This window comes from Schistocerca americana, chromosome 7 (genome assembly GCF_021461395.2).
Source record: "Schistocerca americana isolate TAMUIC-IGC-003095 chromosome 7, iqSchAmer2.1, whole genome shotgun sequence".
Lineage (NCBI taxonomy): Eukaryota > Metazoa > Arthropoda > Insecta > Orthoptera > Acrididae > Schistocerca > Schistocerca americana.
Genome location: NC_060125.1, coordinates 374004248 through 374031063, shown reverse-complemented (window position 1 = coordinate 374031063; position 26816 = coordinate 374004248). Strand labels below are relative to the sequence as shown.

The window sequence follows — 26816 nt, the reverse complement described above, 5'->3', positions numbered from 1 at the left end:
AAATCTATGTTTGTCACCACTCCCAACAATCTGATGATAAACAGTATTATTTAAAATGGTGCATATGTAAACTTGATTATTATACATATCACACACAAGGTCTGCAGATCGGAGGAACTCCAGATTATCTACAAGAACCAACTGATGCAGGAAAGAAGAAAAGAAGACAATAAATATTTGTACTTCACTGCATTTACACCCCCGTGTGATGAACTACTTGCAATATTAGCTGTTGTCACGGACAGCGACAAATTCTGTTACACTTCAGCAGATACTGAAACAGTGTACCATTACAAAGTGATGGAGGAGCTGGGCTTCGAAATAAGCCAGATTGCAGTACAGATATTAATTTCAAGTTTCAGGTGCACTGAGGATGCTCACAAAAAGAAAAGGCATGCAATATCCACGAGAAATTGATGACAACATCTGTGTGGAAGCTGCCAACAGATGGCTACACACAACCTAGTTACTGCAGTCAACCTGTAATCTGATCTGCACGCTGTAGTTTCCACACCTCGTAAAACAGAAGGTATTTGGAAACACATTTTTTTAATGCCAAAAAAGGTGCCAATGAAATAAGGTAGGTCATTTGAAAAAAGAGAATAGGAAAACTATTTAATATTTGTTTATTTTGAGTGATAGAAAATTAACTCGTGTAACGGTGTAAATAGTGAAAACTGAAATAGGGAGGGAGACGAAGGTAAGCCAGAAAATGTAGTCAATTTAACTGATAATCAATCAGAATAAGGGAATGTGAGGAGTGATACAAGTATTGTTTGCTCTCCTTTTCATGGGTTCACTTATGTGGAAGTCACTAAGGGTGCAAATAAGACATGATAGCCAAACTTATTGAGTCAGCCACCAAACAGTGTCAAAAAGTGATCAGCAGGGTCAAAAGTTTGATCACCAGGGTCAGAAGCTTGACAAATTAAAGCTAACTTTAGAGCAACAGAATGAGGACCTTAAAGATTTTAGGAAGGAATTAAATACTGCCAAAATAGCTACAACCAATAGCACCAAATATATTGAGAATGTAGAACAAGAATTAATTGCATCTGAAAAATATTTTGATAATGAAAACCAGAAGTTTGACACTAGATTAAATTTGAGTAACAAAAGGTGGAGGAAGTTAATAAAGACCTTTTATACTAACATGTGGTGTCTGTCCTTTAGAACATTCATACAATTAATTCAAATGATTAATGGAAAATCTCATATAAGATATGAAACAAATACTAACAAAGAGATAGAGGGGCTGGCCAGTACTTACCTCAGCTCAGTACAGCCGATAGATACACATAAAACAGAACTGAAAATTTACATTCCTAGCTTTCGGAACTTTGTTCCTTCATCAGGGAGGAGAGAGGGGAAAAAAGGGAAGAAGGGAAAGTGGATTCAGTTACTCACAACCCAGGTTATGAAGCAACAGGGAAAGGTAAACAGGGAGGGTAGCAAGGATGGAGGCATGGTTGTCAGAGGGAAGCCAAAGATATTCTACTGTAAGTACTGTGCCAGCTTCAAACCAAAGAGGATGCATACAGAAGTAAAGAGGTATATAGTATAAAGATAAACACAACTATGTAGGATGAAAAGATGCGTGAATGGCTAAAGAGGAAAGGGAAAGAGGAGAAGACTGAAGAGTGAATGGGAGTGAGGTGGTTTAACGTAGGTTCAGTCCAGGGGGATGGCGGGATGAAAGGATGTGTTGGAGTGCAAGTTCCCATCTCCGCAGTTCAGAGGGACTGGTGTTGGGTGGGAGAAGCCAAATGGCACATACGGTGTAGCAGGTTCCTAGGTCCCTAGAATTATGCTGGAGGGCATGCTCCGCTACTGGGTATTGGGCATCTCCCTTCAAACCAAAGAGGATGCATACAGAAGTAAAGAGGTATATAGTATAAAGATAAACACAACTATGTAGGATGAAAAGATGCGTGAATGGCTAAAGAGGAAAGGGAAAGAGGAGAAGACTGAAGAGTGAATGGGAGTGAGGTGGTTTAACGTAGGTTCAGTCCAGGGGGATGGCGGGATGAAAGGATGTGTTGGAGTGCAAGTTCCCATCTCCGCAGTTCAGAGGGACTGGTGTTGGGTGGGAGAAGCCAAATGGCACATACGGTGTAGCAGGTTCCTAGGTCCCTAGAATTATGCTGGAGGCTGATGAAGGAACAAAGTTCCGAAAGCTAGGAATGTAAATTTTCAGTTCTGTTTTATGTGTATCTATCGGCTGTACTGAGCTGAGGTAAGTACTGGCCAGCCCCTCTATCTCTTTGTTAGTATTTGTTTCATATCTTATATGAGGGAGATGCCCAATACCCAGTAGCGGAGCATGCCCTCCAGCATAATTCTAGGGACCTAGGAACCTGCTACACCGTATGTGCCATTTGGCTTCTCCCACCCAACACCAGTCCCTCTGAACTGCGGAGATGGGAACTTGCACTCCAACACATCCTTTCATCCCGCCATCCCCCTGGACTGAACCTACGTTAAACCACCTCACTCCCATTCACTCTTCAGTCTTCTCCTCTTTCCCTTTCCTCTTTAGCCATTCACGCATCTTTTCATCCTACATAGTTGTGTTTATCTTTATACTATATACCTCTTTACTTCTGTATGCATCCTCTTTGGTTTGAAGCTGGCACAGTACTTACAGTAGAATATCTTTGGCTTCCCTCTGACAACCATGCCTCCATCCTTGCTACCCTCCCTGTTTACCTTTCCCTGTTGCTTCATAACCTGGGTTGTGAGTAACTGAATCCACTTTCCCTTCTTCCCTTTTTCCCCCTCTCTCCTCCCTGATGAAGGAACAAAGTTCCGAAAGCTAGGAATGTAAATTTTCAGTTCTGTTTTATGTGTATCTATCGGCTGTACTGAGCTGAGGTAAGTACTGGCCAGCCCCTCTATCTCTTTGTTAGTATTTGTTTTATACAATTAATTCACCTAGATGGGCAATGCATACACCTTCTTCAGTGTGGATGAATAATTACGTACGATCTCCAGTGGAAATCCCAGAGTAGCGAGCATGGAGGAAATGGACAGGGACTACGGATAGGTGGCACTCGGGTGGGGGTGGGGGAATGTGGGTTGGCCGTGAGGTCTGCTGAGGTAGTCCACGCAGTTGCATAACACTGTGTCCCAGATGGCGCTGTGGTTAACGCACCTGCCTAGTAAGCAGGAGATCCCGGGTTCGAATCCTGGTCCGGTACGCAATTTCGTTCATCGCTTATGATTTCGTGTAATGTCCCAACGCAGTTGACAACAGTAATCCCCTCCCAAACTTCAATTTACACATAATGACCCTTTAGCTGAAGTTGAAAGATAAAAATAACAAAAAATTGCATGATAAAATAAAAAAGGAGAAGAAATTTACAATTAGTTGAGTCTGAAAAACATTACAATTCTGAGATTTTAACTGTAAAGAGTAGCGTTGATACATGTGTAACTGAAGTCAGTCAGGTCTAAAAGAAAGTTAATGAAACTGACGAGAGTCTGATTACCACAGACTGTTGTTTCAATAACAGTAGTGGCTGGAACAACATCAACAGAAAAATTTCCCTAGTGGGAACAAGATTCATATTGTGGATTTTATTTCAATGTAAAGATAACTTTAACAATACCATGTCTGACAAAAGTTTGTCAAAAAATTTCTGGACAGAGAAGCACTTTCCTGGGCAAATCAACACATCCAAACAGATATGACTTTCTTAGAAAAATTCTAGTCTGAGACAAAACAGACAAAAATCAAGACAACATTTTTAAAATGGTCCATGTTTTAGGGAAGGCAATGATAGTATGAAGACCTTCTGCGCAAAGCAATTACTTTGGTCTAACCTCTAGATGATTTAAAACAGATTGACATTTTAAAAAAGTCATTTACAAAAAAGTTCAATGGGGGTCTAGTTTATGGACTGGATAATTCTATAGAGCAATTTCATAGGTATGTTGACAAACTGAATGTGGCCTGAGAATGGAATGATACACAGAGAGAAGAGAACAGGGAACGTAGGCACAATCATAATGGGGGGTGGCTAAGCAACCACAATGATGCCAGAAATGGAAGAAGAGACAACTATAATCATCATTATAATGACAGGGACAGGAGAATATATCCAAGGGGGGAGACACCTAGAGATAACTATAGAAGACGTGACCAAAGACACGATAGGAAGTGATCTAATGAGAGAGAACGAGAGGCAGGAAACAGACAAGAGTATGGTAACAAAAGGAGGTATGATAACAGACAACTCGAGAACAGAAGAAACAATAAGGGAAACTGGCTTCCACTTCACAGAGAGTCTGTTGGTCTGAGGCGAGTTTTGATGTAACTAGAAACATGGCTAATACAAGTAGAAGAGGTAGAGGTAATCTTAGGGGGAAAATCTTATAATAAGGATGACAGGTCATACCAGGGAAATAAAATGAAGTTCAACAGAGTTGTTGGAGGAAATTTTACATAATATAACCAGAGATAAAAGCTTGTAAACCAGATGTAGGCAATGAACTAGATGCAGACATCTTGACAAATTTATTTAATAAGACACAAAGTAGTCATGAAGTTTTGAATAATGATACCTCTGAGAATACTCAATGTGATGAATATGGTCTTAAGAATTTATTTAATGATGTAACTTTTAAGGATATTTATGAAATTGTGTTAGCTGATATAAATTGTGATGAGAAGGCAAGTCATGTACTTAAGAGGGAGTAAAGTTGATGATATTAATGATGCTTTTAATGATATTTGTGATGTGTGTAATGATGATGATTTCAAAGTTGTTAGTGATGATGGTGATTTTGTACAAGGTGTACAACTTTGCTTCCACTGTTTGCCAGTAGGTGGCGACAACGGTAAGTAGCGGTCGAAAGAAACAGATTGCAGATGTCAGGCAGTTAGCTTGGACCTCGGTCAACATAACCTCATTCAAACATTAGTCAATTTGTGTCAGCATCACAAAGTTGTTCTTGATTAGAAGGGTCAGTTTATGAGCCTAATTCTCATCATTTGGGGGAGCTGTTACTGCTTTGTTTCAATATGATGAAAACAGCGGCTGAGTCTCATCGAATGCTCTCAAGTATGTATGGTAAGGATGCTATTAGTGAAAGAACATGTCGTGAGTGGTTTCAACACTTTAAGAACAGTGATTTTAACATCGTAGACTGGCATGGTGACGATGGACACTGTGTTTCCACTACATGCTGATGATGTGGACGACGACTACATCAGTCAGGTGTTAACCAGACCTGAGGAAGCTTGGCAGTTAGCTTGAACCCGCACACTGCAGGCTCAAGAAAATGATCGGCTAAGGTATAACGTGAGCCACTGCCCTGTTGTCTACCACCCTGGTGATCTCGTCTGGATCTTCACTCCTGTTCGGAAGGTTGGTCTCTCTGAGAAGCTGCTCAGGCGCTACTTTGGATCTTATAATGTTGTAAGACAGTTGTCTGATGTTACTTATGAAGGTGAAGATTTCGACTCTGACACAAGACGATGAAAGATCAGAGGTATGGCCCACGTCCTTCGAATGAAGCCCTACAAGGATCCTGCAACCCAGGGTAAATTCAAAGCTCCAGTGACAGGCAACAAGTGGAAAGGTAACGAAGAACATAGCGGCAAGGGAAATTCTAAGAAGATCACTGCCAGGGCGAACATCAGTCATCGGGAGTTGGAGTGTGCAGGTCCGATGACTCGTTCCTGGACTAGGAGGACATAACACCGAGACACTGTTCTGTTAAGGAGGGAGCAATGTTGCAGAAGAAGCTGAGTAGCACAGTCGCCATTGTGTAGTGGTTATGATACTCGATTGTTGCATCGAGGGTCGTGAGTTCAAAACTCACATGAACTGAAATATTTTAATTTCTATCCTTGGTTCGAGTACATTCTAGAAGGATCCACAAATGGCAAGAATCATTGCACTGGAATGTTCTGTAGCTGTATATATACCATATGTGTTCTGGGCAGAGGCAGTTCGCTCCGCACTCTTGTATGTGCAAGTGCAGAATAAACCTTTGTTAAGTGAAGTTAGTGTTCGTCATTCATCTACATACACCTTCCTCTACGTGACAATATTTCACCAAAACATAAGAGGTATTAGAGATAAAATTAGTGAATTGCTTATAGATATTGACTCTGAAATTATCAGAGCACCACTTAAATAATTTGACAATTCAGAGGCTTCCTTTACCAGGATACAGTTTAGCTGGCTGTTTTCCAAGGAGTTTCTTGTGGGGTGGGAGAGTGGCTATGTACGTAAAAAACAGTATTCCATTTGAGTCCATAGTCGTATCACGGAACTGCGCTGAACAGATATTTGAATGTTGGGCAGGGGCAGTTGAATTTAGTAAAACTAAACTTCAAATTGTTGTTGTTTAAAGGTCCCCTAACTCTGAGTTCAGAGCATTTCTGCTCAAGCTAGAGACGGTTCTTGATTCACTTTGTAGGAAGTACCAGAAATTAGTTATTTGGTGTGACTTCAACATAAATTTTGTATATGATGGTGCAAGAAAAAGGATGCTGGTAGATCTCCTTAATTCCTATATCTGATGCAGATTGTGTTTTTTCCAACTAGGGTGCAGGGGAAGAGTAGCACAGCCATATACAATATTTTTATTCATTCTTCATTACTAGATGGGCGTTCTGTTAGTAAAAGGCTGAACGGCCTTCCAGACCATGATGCACAAATTTTAACACTAAAAGGCTTTTGTACTCAAACAAATGTCACATATTATTACGCACTATGTAGGAAAGTAAATCTCGAACAGCAACAGAGAGTTTTTTAAACCTTGTCAAGGAAGAAGAGTGGCAGGATGTTTATAGTGCCGATAACAAAGATGATAAATATAATGCTTTCCTCGTGCTCTTTGAGAGTTGCTTTCCATTACAACATCCTAAACAGGGTACTAGCAGTAATAGGCAGCCCGGGTGGCTGACTAGTGGGATAAGGATTTCATGTAGAACAAAGCGGGAATTATATCAAAATGTTAGAAGTAGTGACAATCAAGCTACAGTAGCCTATTACGAACAGTATTGTAAGGTGCTTAAAAATGTTATTAGGAAGGTAAAGAGTATGTGGTATGCAAATAGAATAGCTAATTCACAGGATAAAATTAAAACCTCAAGGTCACTTGTGAAGGAAGTGTCTGGTGCCTTTCCGAGACTGATGTCTGAAATACTCCTCTGTGATACAGGAAAGGGGGAGATTGAGCCAATAATTAAATCAGTGAAGTCTAAGGACACTCATGGATATGATGGAGTGCCTAGCAGAATATTAAAGTCCTGTGCTGCACATGTTAGCCCTGTATTTGTATTAGCCATATTTGTAATTTTTCCTTTAGGAATGGTCAGTTTCCTGACCTGGCATCAATGTTTGCTAAAGTTATTGAAAAGACTGTGTATGTAAGGATAATTGATCATTTTATATCACAAAATTTGCTATCAAATGTACAGTTCAGCTTTAGAAGTCATTTCACAACTGAAAATGCTGTATTTTCTTTTCGCTGTAAGGTACTGGATGGGAAAAAAAGTTTTGAATGCTAGGCATATTTTTTGATTTAACTACTGGGTTTGATTGTGTTGATAACAAAATATTGTTCTAGAAGTTGGACCATTACAGAATAGGGGAGTAGCTCACAACTGGTTCACCTCTTACTTTAGCAACAGACAGCAAAAGGTCATTATTCACAATTTTGAGAATGGCTGTGATGTGGGGTACAGTCAAGGGGGGGGGGGGGGGTGCCCCAGGAATCAGGGTTGGGGCCCCTCCTGTTTCTTATTTATATAAATGATTTGCCCTGTAGTATTACGGGCAATTCTAAAATATTTCTGTTTGCTGATGACACTAGCTTGGTAGTAAAGGATATTGCGTGCAACAATGGCCCGATTTCAAATACTGCAGTTCATGACGTAAGTTCATGGCTCGTAGAAAATAAACTAACACTAAATCACAGTAGGACTCAGTTTTTACGGTTTCTAACACACGATTCAACAAAACCTAACGTTCTGATTTCACAGAATGGGCATATGATTAGTGAAACTGATCAGTTCAAATTTCTAGGTGTTCAGATGGATAGTAAAATGTGGAAAGCCCACATCCAGGGTCTTGTTCAAAGACTTAATGCTGCCATTCTTAATATTCGAATTGTATCTGAAGTGAGTGACCGTTTGACACAAAAATTAGTCCACTTTGCTTATTTTCACCGCTTATATCATATGGTATTATAGGCTAGGTTAGGTTAGGTTAGGTTATTTGCAGTAGCTCCTCCCATTCTAAAAGGATATTTTTGGCTTAGAAATGGGTGGTTCAGACAATAAGTGGTGCAAGTTCACAAATCTCTTGTCGACCCCTGTTCAAGAGTCTGGATATTTTGACATTGGCCCCTAAATATAGATATTCCTCACTGTCATTTCTTGTTAAATACTAGCTTATTCCCAAGTATAAGCAGCTTTCACTAAGTTAATACTCGGCAGAAATCAAACCTGCATTTGGAACAGACTTCCTTAACTCTTGCACAGAAAGGTGTGCAGGATACTGTTGCATCCATTTTCAATAAGCTACCGCTCAAATAGAAAAATCTTAGCAGTAATCCACATGATTTCAAATTGAAACTGAAGAGTGTCCTCACGGGTCACTCCTCCTATCCTGTTGAGGAGTTCCTTGAAAAATTAACCTGATTCTTGTTGTATTGTTGATTGTGTTTACTTAAACTTATGGATTGACTTTTTTCGAGTTCCTAAACATTTCATTTTTATCTGTTATTACTTTTATGTTGTAATTTCATGTACTGACATGTTCCATGACCTTGGAGATTTGCTCCTCAATTTGATCCTACGGAATTTGACGTGTAAATAAAATAAAAAATAAAAATCCCCTGCCTGATGAACTACTTGTAGTATTAGCTGTTGTCACAAACAGCAACAAATTCTTTTACGCTTCAGCAGATACTGAAATGGCATAACATTATACTCTCTCAAGAAAATTTATTACATCTGAACTCAATGTGTTCAAGAATTCTGCAGCAAACCGATGTTAAGGACATTAGTTTGTAATTATGTGGGCCAATTTCTTTCTTTACCCTTCTTATATACAAGAGTCAGCTGCATTTTTTTCCAGTCAGTTGGGTCTTTTCATTGGGTGAGAGATTCATAATAAATGGATGCAAAGAAAGGGGCCAATGCCACAGAGTATTCTCTGTACAACCGAACTGGGATTCCATCTGGACCTGGCTACTTACTTGTTTCAGTTCTTTCTCTATGCCATGGATGCCTATTTCTATGTCGCATTGTGAGAATCTGTACGACAGTCACATGATTGTATTATCCTCTTGCTCGAACGATTTCTTAAAGGTGAAATTTAAAACTTCATCTTTCCTTTTGGTGTCTCCTATTCTCACCCTAGACTGGTCGATGAGTGACTGGACAGAAGGCTTCAGCTTTCTTACTGATTTTACACATGACCAGGATATTCTCAGATTCTCTGCAAGATCTCTTGCTGGTGGAAGCTGGTGTATGCTTCGTGTATTGATCTTCTTATGGACACACGAGTTTTGACAACTTTTGTCTGTCAATATCTGTGCTTTCTTAAAAAAATAGCATTTTCTGACTATTAAACCACACACGATTCTTTCTATCCTTACTTGGAACACACGTCTCCTGAGTGTGATTTACAATTAGTTTAAACTTTGTCCGTAATTCCTCTATGGCCGTCACATTGGAGCTAAGCCCATCCATTGTCTAAGCAAGATGCTAAAAACTTCTTATTTGCTTTTTTTTAGCATAAATACTCTCCTGTCTTCCTGATGGATTTATTAACTTTGGTAACCATAGTCACTATGATGACAGCTAGATCAGTAATCAGTGTCTCTATACTAACACTTAATAATGTCAGGCCTGTTTGTAACTACTAGGTCTAAAAATTTTCTGCTGTGTGTGGTTTGTCTAACTAGTTGTTCAAGGCAGTTTTTGGAAAATGTGTTCAAAAGTACTTCATAAGACTGTCCGTACCACTTGCAGTGAATCCACAGAAGGCCCAGTCTATACTCGTTCGATTAAAGTCGCCTCCAACTAATACAGCACGATCTGGGTATGTCTGTGCAACTGAGTGTTGACTTCCCTTGAATGATTCTACATCTGTTACAGTGGAATCAGGTGGTCGGTACAACCATCTGATAATTAACTTGAGTCCACCTAGTTCTGCTACTTGTGTCCAGATTTCACAGTGAGACTCAATTTCGACCTCGATAGACACAATATTTTTGTTGACAGCAACGAACACTCCCCCAACTATGACACTTAATATGCCTTTCTGGCATATGTTCCATGTCTCACTAAATATTCTGGAGCTTTCTACTTCGTTTCAGCCAGCTCCCAGTTCTGAGAATAATTCTGAGCACACAACTTTCCTGGAAAGCAGTATGTTCAAGAGTTTTCTTACAAATACTTTGAAAATTTACAGTTACAATGGTAAGATAGTTACTGAAACTGTAAGAAACAATCATAATAAACCAATAATGATTTTTATATTTTTTATCAGTGCAATGCTCATTTATTCTAGTTACTGAGAGAACATCAGTAGAAAGAAATTATATATATACAGGGTGTTACAAAAAGGTACGGCCAAACTTTCAGGAAACATTCCTCACACACAAATAAAGAAAAGATGTTATGTGGACATGTGCCCAGAAACGCTTAATTTCAATGTTAGAGCTCATTTTAGTTTCGTCAGTATGTACTGTACTTCCTCGATTCACCGCCATGATTTCATACGGGATACTCTACCTGTGCAGCTAGAACATGTGCCTTTACAAGTACGACACAACATGTGGTTCATGCATGATGAAGCTCCTGCACATTTCAGTCGAAGTGTTCGTACGCTTCTCAACAACAGATTTGGTGACCGATTGATTGGTAGAGGCGGACCAATTCCATGGCCTCCACACTCTCCTGACCTCAACCCTCTTGACTTTCATTTATGGGGACATTTGAAAGCTCTTGTCTACGTAACCCCGGTACCAAATGTAGAGACTCTTCGTGCTCGTATTGTGGACGGCTGTGTTACAATACGCCATTCTCCAGGGCTGCATCAGCGCATCAGGGATTCCATGCGATGGAGGGTGGATGCAAGTATCCTCGCTAACGGAGGACATTTTGAACATTTCCTGTAACAAAGTGTTTGAAGTCACGCTGGTACGTTCTGTTGCTGTGTGTTTCCTTTCCATGATTAATGTGATTTGAAAAGAAGTAATAAAATGAGCTCTAACATGGAAAGTAAGCGTTTCTGGACACATGTCCACATAACAGTTTCTTTCTTTGTGTGTGAGGAATGTTTCCTGAAAGTTTGGCCGTACTTTTCTGTAACACCCTGTATATCTGTAGCATTTCATATCAGAATGCTTAATTTCTGTACCTACGTAAAAATACTGCAAACCACTTTTAATGCATGGCAGAGAGTACTTAGCATTGTATCACATGTTAAAAAGTTTCTTCACATATGGAGTGTAGTAAGAACGACTGCTCAAAGCCCTTTGTGTGTACAGTATATGACCTAAAATTGACTCCCTTTGCAGTGTGGCATCAGTTGCCTGAGACTGCAGTCATCTGAGTGTGAGTTGTGTTTATGTTTACGTGTGTGTGTGTGTGTGTGTGTGTGTGTGTGTGTGTGTGTGTGTGTGTGTGTCATCTATTTTTGACGAAAGCCTTACTGGCCAAAAGCTTTATTTGTGACAGTCTTTTTGTTGTGCATATCTGCGACTCTGCATCTTCGCAGTGGCAACTGGCAACTTTCCTTTTCATAATATTGTTGCATTCTTCCTATGGGAGTGATACATGGGGGGAGGAGGTTATTCCTAGACTAGTTCTTGAATTTTGGGAGAAGGCTTTCACAGGAAAATTGGCAGCTATCTTCAAGCAATGGTCTATTCAGGTTTTTCAGCATTTCCATAACACTCCCCCCCCACCCCCGCCACCCAAGTGCAACAATTCATGCTGCTCTTTAAAAGATGGGACATCCAAATGTTTTGTAAGCAATTTCCTTTGTAGATTGACTGTATTTTCCCTGTATATAGATGACCCATATCAGCAAACTGTCATCCCACCTCAAGCTTTATTTGTACATTTATTTAGCAAACCTGCACTTATAATTTGATTTAAGGCACTACTGCCACAGTTGGCCACAGTCACCAGTATGGACAAGAAACAGTCGGAATGAATTGCAACACATGTAACTCAACAGTATTTGTATCATAAAATAAATTGGATTATACAGAAAATGGTAACAGCTCTACTGATGTTTATTGTAAAGTGGTTTCAATATTGAGAAGAATCAGATGAAAGTATTTTTGTAGAGGCACATTGTATTCGCCAAAGAATGGAAAGTGTTGTTAGCTGACAGTGTTATGTACATGCGAACATGAATTATTATCAAGGTATTTGTGACTGTATCACACATAAACTTCAGTAAGAGTGCTAAAGTGATCTGTGCTTCTTGAGTGTAAGTGTGTTCACCAACAATACAACATCAACATTTATAAACTTTGTTGCAGTAGTATGTCATAAAAGTATTTAGAACTTACACGTACAATAATCAACAATCAAGAAGTAGTTCTGGCTACACATGTATGATCAACAGTTATCAACCATAAAGAGCAATTAGTTATTTTCATTGCAGGACCTACCTTGCTGGCTAAGTAGCCAACACTTTGAGTTACAATCTGTTGCAGTGTTGACAGTGAATTGTTGCAGCCTACATACTGTCAAAAGGTGAGTGACTGATATAAACTGGGTGTTGCTCTGGTTGCACATCAGTAAATATATAAATGCAGCATTTTAATGCACCACGTACAGGTATAAGAAATGCTGTCACACAATAATAGAAACAGTACTGATATATACAATACAGTGTGACAGGCACTTACACCCTGCTTTGCCTACAGCTGATCTTGTGTGATGATTCCATTTCATATCCCTACAAATAGTTACATGCAGATATTTGTATGAGTTGGCCAATCTCAATTATGGCTCAATGACATTTTGGTCAAGGGGTACTATGTTTTTTCATTTTGTGAAGAGCAAAATTTTTACATTTCTGATCATTTGGCAAGATGTTAGTCTTTGTTCTACTATAAAATCTTATCATCATGTCACTTTATATTGATGCAGCTTTGATAGTATTAGGTAAGTGCGTAAGTGTGTACTGTTAATGTTCTGCCTGTTGGTATTCTGGTTGCTAGGGGTTTACTTATCAACTGTCATTTTTTATTTGTTGTTTACTGTTATTTGAGTTTACATATTGTCATACAAAAATACTGAGTGGCACTATGAGTGCTAGAAAAGGAAGGTCAATAGAGGGATGACAGTGCCAGAGGCAGCCGGAAACATTTGCGCCCTCTATGGGAATAATGCCTTTGGACAGAGCATGGCAGGAAAATGGCTTTCTCATTTTAAGGGTGATCGTTTTGACATAAGTGACTCTCCATGTTCAGAAAGACCTTCCGGGTTTGATGAAGATAGTTTATACACATTAATTCACAATGATTCAAGTCAGTGTACTCGAGAAGAGAAAAATGTGTTGAACTGTGATCATTTCACCATTGTGTAAGATTTTCATGCAATGGGGAAGGTTCAAAAATCAGATGTATGGGTACCACATGCTCTAGGACAAAATCACAATCATCAGCAAATGATCATATGCCCATCTCTGCTTGCTTGCCATCAGCAGGCTTGTGAACAACATCGGCTATTCCTACCTTGTTTTGTTACTGGTGAAGAGAAATGGTGCTAATGTAACAAAAATAAATGAGTGGTTGAGTCCAAACAAAGCAGCAACTCCCTGTACTAAGACCTGTGAACATCCACCAAAGATAATGTTATACATCTAGGGGTATAGTGAAGGTGTGGCGTACTGTGAACTGCTGCCCCAAGGTGTATCCATCACTGCCGACATTTACTGTCAACAACTAAGACTTCTTGCAGACACAATCCAAGAACACTGACCAGGAAGACTGCATTAAGTGATGCTACTGAACAATAACACCTGCCCACATTCTGCTAGACTCACAAAGGGCACTATACAGGAGCTGGGTTGGGATATCATTCCACATTCACCTGATCTTGTGCCCTCAGATTTTCATCTGTTCCACTCTCTTTTGAACATCTTTCAAAGAACTTCCTTTCCTGGTGAAAATACTCTCTGAACATGGCTTGATGAGTTCCTCACCTCAAAACCCCATGATTTCTACAGTTTCTGAATCAAAAAGCTATCCCAGCATTGGGAGACTGTTGTAAATCATGAGGGATAATACTTTATTGATGACTGAAGTCTCTGTTATGTGTGTCTGTTGTGTTTATTAAACTTGTGGAAAAATGCTAAGAACTTGGCCACGAACCTAATACTTCATTAGAGATAACTGGATCACCAGTAGAAGGTTTGAGGTTACTATTAATATCGTCTGGCAGGTCATTAATATATAACATGCACATCAAGGGTCCCAACACACTTCCCTGGAACACACCTAAAGCTACCTCTACTCTTGTTGTCTCCATGTCATTCCAAGGAAAGCTCAATCTAGTTACAAATTTTATTTGATACTCCTTATTATCATGCTGAGTGAAATGCTTTCTGCAAGTTGAAAAATTCAGCATCAACCTGTGTACCTTGCTCCATGGCTTTCAGGTTGTCACATGAGAAAAGTGAGAGTAGGGCACTGCATGACTGATGTTTTCAGATTCCATGTTGGTTGACATGGACAATGGCAATCTGTTTGAGATACCACATTATATTTGAGTTCATATGTTCTAGGATTCTACAACCGATGGACATCAATGAAATGGGCAGTAGTTTTGTGGATCACTTCTGCTGCCCATCTTGTAGACAGGTGTGACCTGTGCTTCCTTCCAACACCTGGACACAATTTTTGGTTTGAGCAATCTACAGCATATTATGGTTAAAATGACAGCTAACTTGGCAGCAAATTCGTTCCTAAGAAAAGAGTGAGTTTATCTTAAAATATCTTAAGTGCTATTCTGTACTGGTTCTGTTGCTACTATTTCATAGCATTAAAAAGGTCCTAATTACTTTTTTAATTTTTATTTTATGATTTCATGCTGTTATGTTACTATTTCATGCGTTTGGAACAATAACGGAAAATTATTTTGAGAAAAGAAGATATATCACCTTAGTCTCACTAGATTTAGGAAAGCCCTTTGACAGCATGACAGCATCCGAAGAGACAAATTATGGGAATGTCTGGTACAATTGCATGTACCAGAATATCTTATTTCCATAGTAAAAATGTTGTACAACCTATCCCATAGCTGCTTTCAGATAGGAGAATGTTATTCTGTCAGCTTTATGAGTAAAGAAGAGCAACACGCCAGTGCATTGCCACTGGTCCTATTTGTTGTTGGATAAAGTAATGAAGAGACTGAAAGATAAAGCTTATAAGGAAATCAATACTTTATCTTTCCATATTGGAACAGAAACTAAACATGGGGACCCACAAATTGACAAAATTTGCTCTAAAAATCAGCCATACTGAGATAGTTGCAATGCCAATTGGCAGACAAGGATTACATGTGACTATTGATCTGGATGAAGAAAAGCTAGAAAATACTGACCACTTTCAGAACCTTTGTAGTATCTTAACTTGAGACACAAAGTCTTTCACGGAAATCACCAATAAAATTCATACAGGAGCTAACTTTTACCACTAAGTTCAGGACAACCAAATTCCCTTACGAGTCAAGCGAACCAATTATCAGTCTGTTATTGCAACCAATTACTATATATGCCTTGAAACCTTCACAGAAGAGGACAATCATAGACTCTAGGATGCAGAAATTAAGTTCCAGAGGTCAATGCCCTCCCTCTCCTCCTATAAAAATAAAATCAGAAATGAAAAGATCTGAAAACAAACACATATGCCATGTGAAGGCATAGGAATAGCAAGGTTGAAATAGTTTTGACATGTAAAGAGGTTGAAACACAAGGATAGTGAGAAAATGGCAGAAAAGGATCCTGATGGCATGAGACTAAAGAGGCCAGAGCTGGAAATGGTGGATCACTCTAGTGAAACAGGAGACCAGGAGATGGTGGGTCACTCACCTGGAACAGGGTCTGGAAGAATGATGAGTGGAATGGCAGCAAGTTGACAGAGAAGATATGTACTTGAACAGACAAAGATGGAAATCCAAATACTGCTACCATACCTGGGCAACTGGAGATGGTCAAAAGGCGATGACAATATCTCATATGTATGGTTTATACAAAATAATGGACGTATCATTCATAAAATACATTCAAATGAAGGAAGGGTATGTATGTACGTACGTAATAGTTGCTAAAACTGACACCCTGAGGGCAAAAATGATAATGTAACATAAGAGAAAAAAAATCAAATTTCAAGTTTCCAGAAACAATCATGTAGTAGAGAAGCAATTCAGAAATAAAATGGCATCAAGTAGTCCTCTGGGCTTCATAGAGGAGCTGAGTCACTTCCCCTCACCAATTTCAATTACTTCTCTGTATCTTGTTTCTAGAAAACATTTACCAATTGTCTGCCTGACAAATGATGCAATGACTTCTATTAAATATGTAAGTAACTATACTGAGATATTTCTATTTATTCATCATCTTTCTTTTACTATCCCAAACAGAATGGAGGAAGGACTGTGTCTGCTGGGCAGTTCTTGTCCAATGGATGCTGCTGGGGTTAAACTCCTGGGATATAGCGAACAGCAACACATGAGAATAATTACTGATAGAGCCGTAGTGAAATAATTAACAGAAACAAACAGCCTCCTATCTGGAGACTGCAACTTGGTGCATGGACTCAAGTATTCATTTTATAGTAACAGCACTGCTTCCTTTTTAATAGTGATGCCAAAAAGTGATTTAATGTAAACTATTATATTAAGAATCAATTTTAAATATATTGTCTACATTTTTGCCTATATTTTAATATCCAGACTATATACTACTGACAGCTCATACAAAGCAGTTAGATGAGTCTACTTTCAAAACGACTGGAATTGTTTTAACTACAGTAGAATGTCGTTTATCCCAACTAACTGGGTGACATGCGTGGTTTCTTCAGATAATGGAACTGCATACTTTTATTTACCAATAAAAACTACATACTCGTATATTTATAACAATATGAATCTCTCTTATTATTACAAAGGCACGTACAGTAGGAATTTATTTAGTACAGCCTAGTAAACAAAAATCATGTAATACATATTCATTTTCATGTTCAGTACCTATGTATAAAACTAACCCAAAAAAAAACATTAGTTTTGATCTGTCTAAGCACACCTGCCCACTCATGAGTAGCATGTCAAGCAAGCACTTTTTTTCAGGACAAATATCTGGTACTGGTCACTTTCATCTTGGGATTCAAACCAACACAGGGCAGTATCTAAACACGTAAATACTTCATAAGCAGCCAATATACTTTCATCATCATTTTTGGGACCACTACTTGATGAGATGCTGGCAGCATCATATTTATTAGAGTCGAAATTTAGAATTTTGCTTTCCTGGATGATTTGGTACAGCTATTCTGGATGAATTTGTACACCGGACCTTCAACATTGGCACTCATCCATTCTTCAACATGAAAGAAAGAACAATACATTTATGTTTAGGTATTTTATATCGCAAGTTTACTTTATGTGGCAATTTAGTTCTTTTAGCACACTGAGCATTTTGGATGTATCAAACTGCTTGTCATTTTCAATTAGACTTTGAGAACTTTTCATCATACCAAAAATTTCATTTCAAACTTCTTCAAATTCTGTTCCTTTACACTATCCAATGCTGCTCCAATCATGTAGGATGTACCTTTCCAATCAATACTTTTATGTTTTCTTAACAGACTCTCTTCTCTCTCCTCTTCTCTTTCTAACAATGACTCATGTAATAATTCTTTTCTGCAATACCATTTGAAAATCTCAACAATACCATGATCCATTGGCTGTAACATTAGGTGGAAGAAATGTCACTTTCATGAACTCGTAGTTTTCGTTTCAGATATTACATTCTGGATAAGTTTGTGTGTTGTCAAAGAGCAGTAACATTTTCTCTATTTCGCCATTCTTTAACTGATGAGCTTTTACAGAGGGTATAAAAACTTTAAACTATTCTGTGAAAATCATACTATCTATACAGATGCTCTTTTGTGAGGTATAAACGACAGGCATCACAACATAGTAAATGTTTGAAACATGGTTTCTTACTTTTATCAATGATGAGCCTAGACAATCAGTGGCTACCAGTATCCTCAGTAAAAGCTGCAGCAGTAATATGACCCTTGCTTATTTTAGGACAAGGTGCTGCTAATTCACATTGTGAAGCAAGGGTTTTTCTTGACAAAGCTTTACAATTGAGCCCAGTTTCATCAGCATTGTAAACATTTCTGAGAGCAAAATCCTATTTCCTCAATACGTCCCTTTGTTTTATCTTGAGAGGGGAAAAAAAAAAAACGTTCCTGAGGAATCAGTACTCAATTTATCTCTTTGTATTTGAAGCTCGCGAATGCCACATCTTAACTTATAGCTTTTTAACCAGCCTGTGCTTGCTTTAAAATCTAATGGCCCTCCATGAATTTCGTTAAACCAAACTGCCTTTTCACATAGAATTAGACCAGAGATAGGTACACCTTTCAATCTTTATTGTGTAAACAGCTTGTAAACAGCACCATTTAGATCTGCGTTTGTGATGAACTTCATAGTTTTATGACTGTCAATCTATCAGTAGTATGAAGCTTAGATATAAAACTGGTGATGCTTGGCTCTTGTCTTTTTATACCTGTAATTGTTGACTCACCAAACTTGACCTCATTAGATTACACTGTTACAGATTAGTCTTCCTCTGACCTTTTCTTAATCTAGTATTAATCTCTCACAGAAAGAACAATACGCTTATGTTTAGGTATTTTATATTGTAAGTTTACTCTACATGGCAAAGCTGACACAACTGATCGTAACAGAGTGCAAAAAGTTGCTATTACCTGGTTTTCGACCATGGTGCGAGAGGGTGGGCAGGTGGGTGCAAGATGGTAGCAGTGGAGAGGGTGAGAGTGGCACACGCAAGTGGGAAGTGAGCAACAGTTTCGTTAAGCTATCATTCAGCTGAGCCAAGTTTGGATAATCGACACTCTACTGTACGTGGAAGCATGCATGTGTACTAAAACAATGAGCATTATAGTCGCTTACCCCAATATGTGATGCCATTTTGTCAGCACATATTTCAGCAATATCTCTTCCCAAGACTCCATAATAGAGGCCATAAAAGACAAAAATTAATCCTACATCCATCCACACATGAGGTTTAACTTCAAAAACCATATTCAGGCCAAAGAAAGTTGCCATCATAATGGCATATCCTATTATTCCGAGAGCATAGCTAAGTTTGTATAGAAAGTAAAACCATTTGTACACCAACCTGTAAAGGATCAAAACAGTAATTTTTAGGAACAGTGGAACACACTCAAAATACAGAATACAAAACATAATTTCTGAATACAATGCTGCAGGGACTTCGGCTAAAGCGACTGATGTACTGAAATCTGATGCGTTAGATGATTGGCACCAAACTCAAAACATTCCAACACGTTCAGATCAGGAGTTCATGTGAAAATTTCAAGCAATTTTCTATACACACAGATAAGCTCTATTACTGTCCAATACATACACCCAGATAAGAAATGTAAGTGTTGTTTGTCTGTGCATGCCGTTATAGCTCCGCAACCCTCGCAGTTTCATGGTGTTATATGGTATGGTAGCCCTCCATCCCCCTTCTATAAAGAAGGTTTCAGTTTTGAACTGCGGGGATTGGATTTGAAGATATGGATGTCACAAGAGAGCATTGCACCAATATACATCTTATAAGAAGTCGATGAAGCAGCTGAGAATCGAGTACTGAAGTGGCTATGACTATGTTCCTGAATGTTCTATAATATTCCAGAAAGAATTTTCTACAATCTTCCAGAATGTTGGATAATGTTGTAGGGTGTTCCAGAATGTTAAAGAAACTTCCAGAAGGTTCAATGTTCTAGAATTTTCCACAATGTTATAGAATATTCTCGAATGGTCCATTATAATGTTGTGGTGGGGATACATTCAGCTCACACGGGTACATATAAGCAAATTTCAGAATACTTTTGGAAATCAGAGTGGATCAAGGAAAGTGAAACTTTTTAAAGAACTTAAATTGCTGAAGGCAGTGAACAGCGTATTAAGCAGAATTTTAGTGTGTTAAATAATAGTAATATTTAGCAGGAAGCTGAGTCACAAAAGGGGGCAAGATCTTGCTAGTGGTGAACAGTAAAGAAGAAACATAAAAAGATCACAGAAATGAAACAGAAGCAGAATGAGAAGCACATTTAACTTCAAAACAGAGGACAATGACTATACCGAGAAAAACTCAACAGATGGACAATGAGACCAAATTAGAGAAGATGAACAAGCAAAGCATTCAACAAGCTGACAGAAACAGCTGACGAAACAAGATTACAAAATAAACTAAGCGGAGTTACAATGAGAAGTTCACGAAATAAAAAAATAGAAAGTGCCTGAACAAAACAAAAATGTAGAAGTAGTGCAAAGCAAAAGAACAGAGATTACAGTTGGGCATGTAAAGAATTCCATTATAATACCACTAAAGAGCACAACAAACACAAACATGTTGTCATTGACAAAATGAATTAAGTGCATCACTTCTGCAAAGACAAAACTTCAGCAAAGTTCTTGAGTGATCTGGAATGCTCTCCTAGAAAAAAAAAAAAAAAAATGACAGTAAAGACCAAGAGAAGTGGGACTTGTTCAGCTACTAACTAATAAAGGAGCAGCATAATTTTGTTGCCAGATTTTCACTATTTTAACAATGATATTTTACACAATAAATAATAATAAAATGGTATTATTGTCTTTTGACTATAAAAAGTCAGTCTGTTGCAACAAATATTAAAAACTATACGGAATAATAAAATTGTTACACCACCATGTCAACATAAATTATTACCTTAGAAGACAATAGCAACAACAACAACAGCAGCAGCAGCAGCAGCAGTAACAACAACAACCACATTCAGTTACTGCGGTAAGTAATATTTTCACAAGTCCAATCACTTTCCTGTCACTTTCACTTAGAAATGGGAGCACAGTTCAAGTTTCAAAATATTACTAGTTTGAAACACACCCCTCCCTCCATCATTATGAGACTTCTTTGCATTACTCTTATTTACATCTTCTGTGCATCCCTGTAAAATACTGAAAACCTTCTATGTCTCTCTTCCTCTGCTTGTATTGTTAGTTCCTACTTTAAATTTCTTGCCGTTTTTTTCCTCCTACAGTTACTGTTTTCCTGCTTCTCAGACAAAATTTCATATGAATTTCATTCCTGGATGCAGTTTTTTCTTCACTAATGTCCCTTCTTCTTTTTTTCATATTCTATAAACTGCCTTGGATATTAAATATTTACTAAGACATTGGTGAAAGAAGAAATGTAACCAGCAATCAATGGAAATCTGTGATAATAAACATGGAACTAGGGCAAAGCCATAGAAACTGTAGTATCTATGTATGTCTTCTTCAGAACACTACCAAAGGTTGCAAAATGTGACTCTACTAAAACTGGAGGAAGAGCCCTTAATTAAATCTTAGTGAGGAATAAGGGAACCAACCAAGGTAGACGACAATGTCCAATTCAGACATTCATTGAATTTTATGAAGAGCTAATATGTAAGGGCTGCTCAGCAGCCCTCAACATAGACAGCGTGCTGCTAAATGACAATATCAATCAGATATTCAGGCTCTGCCAGCACATGAAATGCATGTGAATGATTTTCATAGAAACCTAAATCACACCACTATTACTGGATGTAATAAGTTTGAGTTCTTTTAATAGCCTCCTTGTATTCCATATTTTTGGTTTCATTCCTTTCTTCATAAGTGATGCTTTCACTGTATCTCAACCTGTCACTTCACACATTTTGCCACTGGATTTTGGCTTCCCAGTTCAATGACCACTAATGTCTAAATTATTCTTTGTACTCTCCACAGTAGCTGCAATTCAGAGCAAATGTTATGGTATCATGTTCCCTGCAACATCACAGATTTGCTGTTAGAGTTTTACTGCTATTCAAGTTGTCCTGACCATGCCAGTACATATATTCAGTCACAGCCAGACTGACAGCTCGTGCCTTCCGCACTGTGCTGACACTTATGGTAGTTTCCACAACCAGAAAGGAAGACTCTTCCACCTTCTCTGGCCTTGATGATTATCATCTTTCTTAGCCAGTAAAAGCACTGTTCTTCTTTCTCTGTATCCCTACACTGGGAAATTTACATGTGAAGCTATATTAATTCTGAATAGTTTTATGATGTATCACTCCTCCCCGCCACCCTTTCTGCAACTGAATTTGGGATTCTCTATGACAGAGTTTCAAAGAAAGCTTATAATAAAAACAAATGCACAAACTTTGTCGGTTTCAACTATATACAGATTTCTCACCTGACAACATAACAAATACGAGGGTTGGAACTTAAATAGTGGCAACCGATACAAAAGAGTTGCACCTGTTACTGTCCTTCAAAGATGTCACCAGCGTTGTGTTGAACCCGTTGTCAGCGATGTGGAAGGCTTAGTATACCGTTAGAAGAGCCTGTACTGTTGATGGTGCGAATGGAGTGGTCTACTGCCTGTCGAATCTCTAGAACAGTTTCGAAGCGAATGCCACGAAGTGGTTCCTTCATCAATGGAATCAAATCAAAGTCACAAGGACAGCTTGTGCTGTATGCGCCCACATACTGTCGTGCAAAATGATGGATTGGTTGCGCAGAAAGTGTCGTCGTCTCTTTTGCAAAACTGGTCACAGGTGATGCTCCTAAAACGAACAGTAATACTGTGCATTGACTGTCTGCCGTGGAGGAGCGTAATGCGTTAGGATAACACCATCACAGTTGTACACAGGAATCACCATAACTTTCACCATATTGGGGCTCTGACACATTTTCGACTTTTGCGGCAACCTATAATGATGATTGGATTGGCGTTTCAGTTTTGGCTTGTAAGATGTGGCTCATGTCTCATCCAGTGTTACGATATGGCATAAGAAAGCCTCTCCTTCATGCTCATAGCGCTCCAAGTGCGTCTGAGTAGCGTCGTAATGCATCTATTTCTGCATTTCTGTCAAGTCATGCGGAACCCATTGTGATGCAATTTTTTGCATGCCCACGTGTTCCTTCAGGATGTGAAGTACAGTCGTATGCGCTAATCTGGTTTCGTGGGCGAGCTCACAAATCGTATGGCGTCAATCTCTGTCCACTAATGCGGCGACAGCACGCACTACTTCTTCAAAGACACTAGAATGACCTGCCTGATGCATGTCTGGCATAATTTTTGACCTTCGTTGAAGGCTTTTACCCAATGTGTCAATGTTCTGTACGGCAATCCTGATTCCCCGTATGCGTCTTGAAAACCTTGATGACACTGTTGTACTGTACAACCTCTGGCACATTCAATCTTGATCCAACTCCGTTGTTCCTGTTTCGAAAACATAGTGACACTGTTAAATTAGACCGCTCGCTCACAAGTGACTGTGTTTCCCTTGCTTGTGTGCACGTTGGTGACGTGGGACAGGGAGTCCATTTGCTCATAGGTAAGGTAGGTACGTTAACAATGTGGAGTAGATCCCATTGCATAGTGTCTCAACAGCATTGCTGCCACTACTTAAGTTCCAACCTGCGTATATTCACTTGTGCACTAAAAATGGTAGTTATCTTAATGTAACAAATGAATTACAGAACAGCTGTACACATCAGATGTGGAGCGTGGGAAATAAACAAAAAACAGATTTTCGCAAAATGGTGAAAATTAGTTTACTCTCATACAAAATAGAGAGGAATGACAAGAATTCAACAGTTCCCTAGTCAAATTAAATTTATTACAACAAAGTTCAATTTCCTCCTGTCTAATGGCAGGATTCTCTTGATATAGGTGATAACTGCTCCTCCTCTGCCCGCTCCTCATATCTAGGAAAATTTAGAAAAAGTTGTCTTTCCATAATTTTTGTCAGTGTTTATGAGAGGAAAGACCTTACCTTTAGTTATTAATTCAAATGAAAAATGTTGTATATAATGTACTGTTTTCTAGTCACTATATTATTTATATTGTGTAAAATCTGTTTTTTTATTCTGTTTTAACACAATTGCTTTACCGAAATTTTCTGACACTAGCACCAACTTATCAAATGAGGTTTTTTTTCCTTACTAAGAAGCTTGCTTCCTGCAAACTGTAATCTCCAGTCTTTTCTATTAGTTTTGAAAGTTGTCATCAAGAGAGCAAAGGATAGAGAGATCAGAGAAAAAATTGAAACACAATCCAAAGAGTGTCACAAAACTTTGGGAACAGTTTCCAGCTTCAGCAAAATTCAATGTACATACCTCAAACTATTTCTTTCTTTTCAAACATTTCAATGATTCTGGTATCTGTCATAAATCAATCATATTGATATCCGTCTATAATCATTATTACTAACAGGCATTACAAACTACCAAACCAATATTCCAGTACTTAATAAATAAAAGAACAGCCAAAGTATTATTTTCATATGTAATTTATAAGAAATTATTACCTAGAGTCCATTGACAACACCAGAATAGTCTCAGCGTGAAAGAAAAATCTGGTAACGTGTCATGCTAGATATTTGAATGTAACGCTTGTATGTGCTGTGGAAAAGAGCGACAGGTAAAACCAAAACATTAAAATGTGATACCATACAAATATTACCACAACAGTGAGACACTGTAAAAAACATAAAATGAAGCTACAAGGCTATAATTGAAATAATGTTCTAAATATGTACATAAAAGTGCACAGACAAAAAATATATACTGAAATAAAATTATTTTGAGTGTGTGTGTGTGTGTGTGTGTAAATAATATTAGTTGTAATAGTACACATAAAAAGTAAATGTTTATGGTAATATTTATAATGTGCACTTTCATTGTTTTAGTTTTCCCCTATATTGTAACAGAAAATGGACACACTATACACACATCCTATTATGCTAAAGAAAATCAAAAACTGTTAAACATTCCTGAAAATAAATCCAGTCATTAAAAAGTAAAACTCATTTCTGTTGCATGTGGTTGATGAAACATCAAATTACATTGAATAGATAGGCAACATTCGAAAAATTCTGTTCTCTCTTACAGCACACATCCAGCATATGACATATTTTTTTTCATAAAGTATGAAAAGCTAAGCAAGGTCTGACAGTTAATCATAATAACATCTTAACCTTTACGGAAAACTGAAAATTAAGATGCTTGGAGAGATGAGAAGCAAATTTACATTAAAGTGGCTCTGACGAAAGACATGAACTGGATGCAGGACTCATTGTATACAGCCTGCTTAAACAACTAATGATTGGGTTTAGTTACAAAAGTCCAAGACTCTTGATACCAAGGATTAACAAGGGATTTTTAATTACAGTATAATTAATGCTCATATTCCCAGAAAGCAGCAGAGGAGAAAGAAAAAGATCTTTTCTATGAACTTCTCCAAAGAATGTACAACGGTTGTTGAAGTCATATCTAATAATGGAAAATGCAGGATGGAAAACTGGCAATATTATGAAAAGGACAGTTGTTGCTTGCTATATAGCAGAGACGCTGAGTCGCAGATGGGCACAACAAAAAGAATGTCAGACAAAGCGGCCATCAGAATTAGACACCCCCCCCCCCCCCCACGCACACACACACACAAATAACTAGCACACACATGACCACAGTCTCTGGCTGCCATGGCCAGACAGTGAGCAGCACCGCATGATGGGAGAGGCAAGTGCTGGAATCAGAATAGGTAATGGGTAGAAAAGTTTTTCTGAACTGCACATATGGTAACTCTCCCTACAATATACCCTATGTTCCCGTAACCATACTGCCTCAACCTTCATTAGTCATTGTCCTTTGCTCACCTACCCCTTTCCCTGTTCCCATTCCAGCACTATGCAGCCCTCTATTCCACCAATGCACCCACAGTGTTTATTCTCTCCTCCTCCAATGCCCCCTTCCCATATGCTCTCCATCTAACCTCCTGACTGCACCAGCTGCCCTAACCTCTCCCCATCTCATCCCTGTATGCTCCCCACAAGCAGCACTTTACCTCCCCCACTCCTACCCTGCTCTTTTCCCCTCCCCAGCTCAGTCTCGTCCTCACTCCCCCCCCCAGTCTGCTTCTCCCAACATGTGCTGTTACTCGCTGTGTGTGTGTGTGTGTGTGTGTGTGTGTGTGTGTGTGTGTGTGTGTGTGTGTGTGTGTATGTGTGTGCTGTCTAATTCTGATGAAGGCCTGTTTGGTCGAAAGCTTTGTTTGACAGTCTTTTTGTTGTGCCTATCTGCGACTCAACATCTCCGCTACATGACAAGTAGCAACTACCCTTTTCATGGTATTGAAGTTATAGCTAAATAACAGCTGGAGACCTCAATGCCCAAGTGGGGAGAGAATATCATCATCAAACAACTCAACCACAAAGCAAACACACAACCAGGAATGATAACAAAACTGGATTAGTCTTATTTGCAGCTTCTCTTAATATAGTATTGGATCCACACAGTTCTTACACAAAAACATCCACAAGGGGACATGGGATGCCCTCAATGGCAATATAGTGAACCAGAGAGACTATACCCAAACGAGATTTTCACTCTGCCAGGAAGTTTCATAGAGACTATATACTGGTAGATTCTAGACGTAAATCAGAGCACCTTGGTACGAGAAGCCTCAGAGATCACAATACACACTTAGGTCTCTATCCGGTTTGGG

General features: G+C 38.6%; 1 protein-coding gene across 1 annotated transcript in view; it reads right to left on the bottom strand.

Annotated features, from left to right (window-relative positions):
• Positions 1-26816, bottom strand: part of LOC124622017 (RING finger protein 121) — a 103578-nt gene that overhangs the window by 37581 nt on the left and 39181 nt on the right. Inside the window, exon 5 of the mRNA XM_047147569.1 lies at positions 19202-19430. Within this exon, the coding sequence (XP_047003525.1) occupies positions 19202-19430 (229 nt within the window). The remainder of the gene's footprint in view (positions 1-19201; positions 19431-26816) is intronic.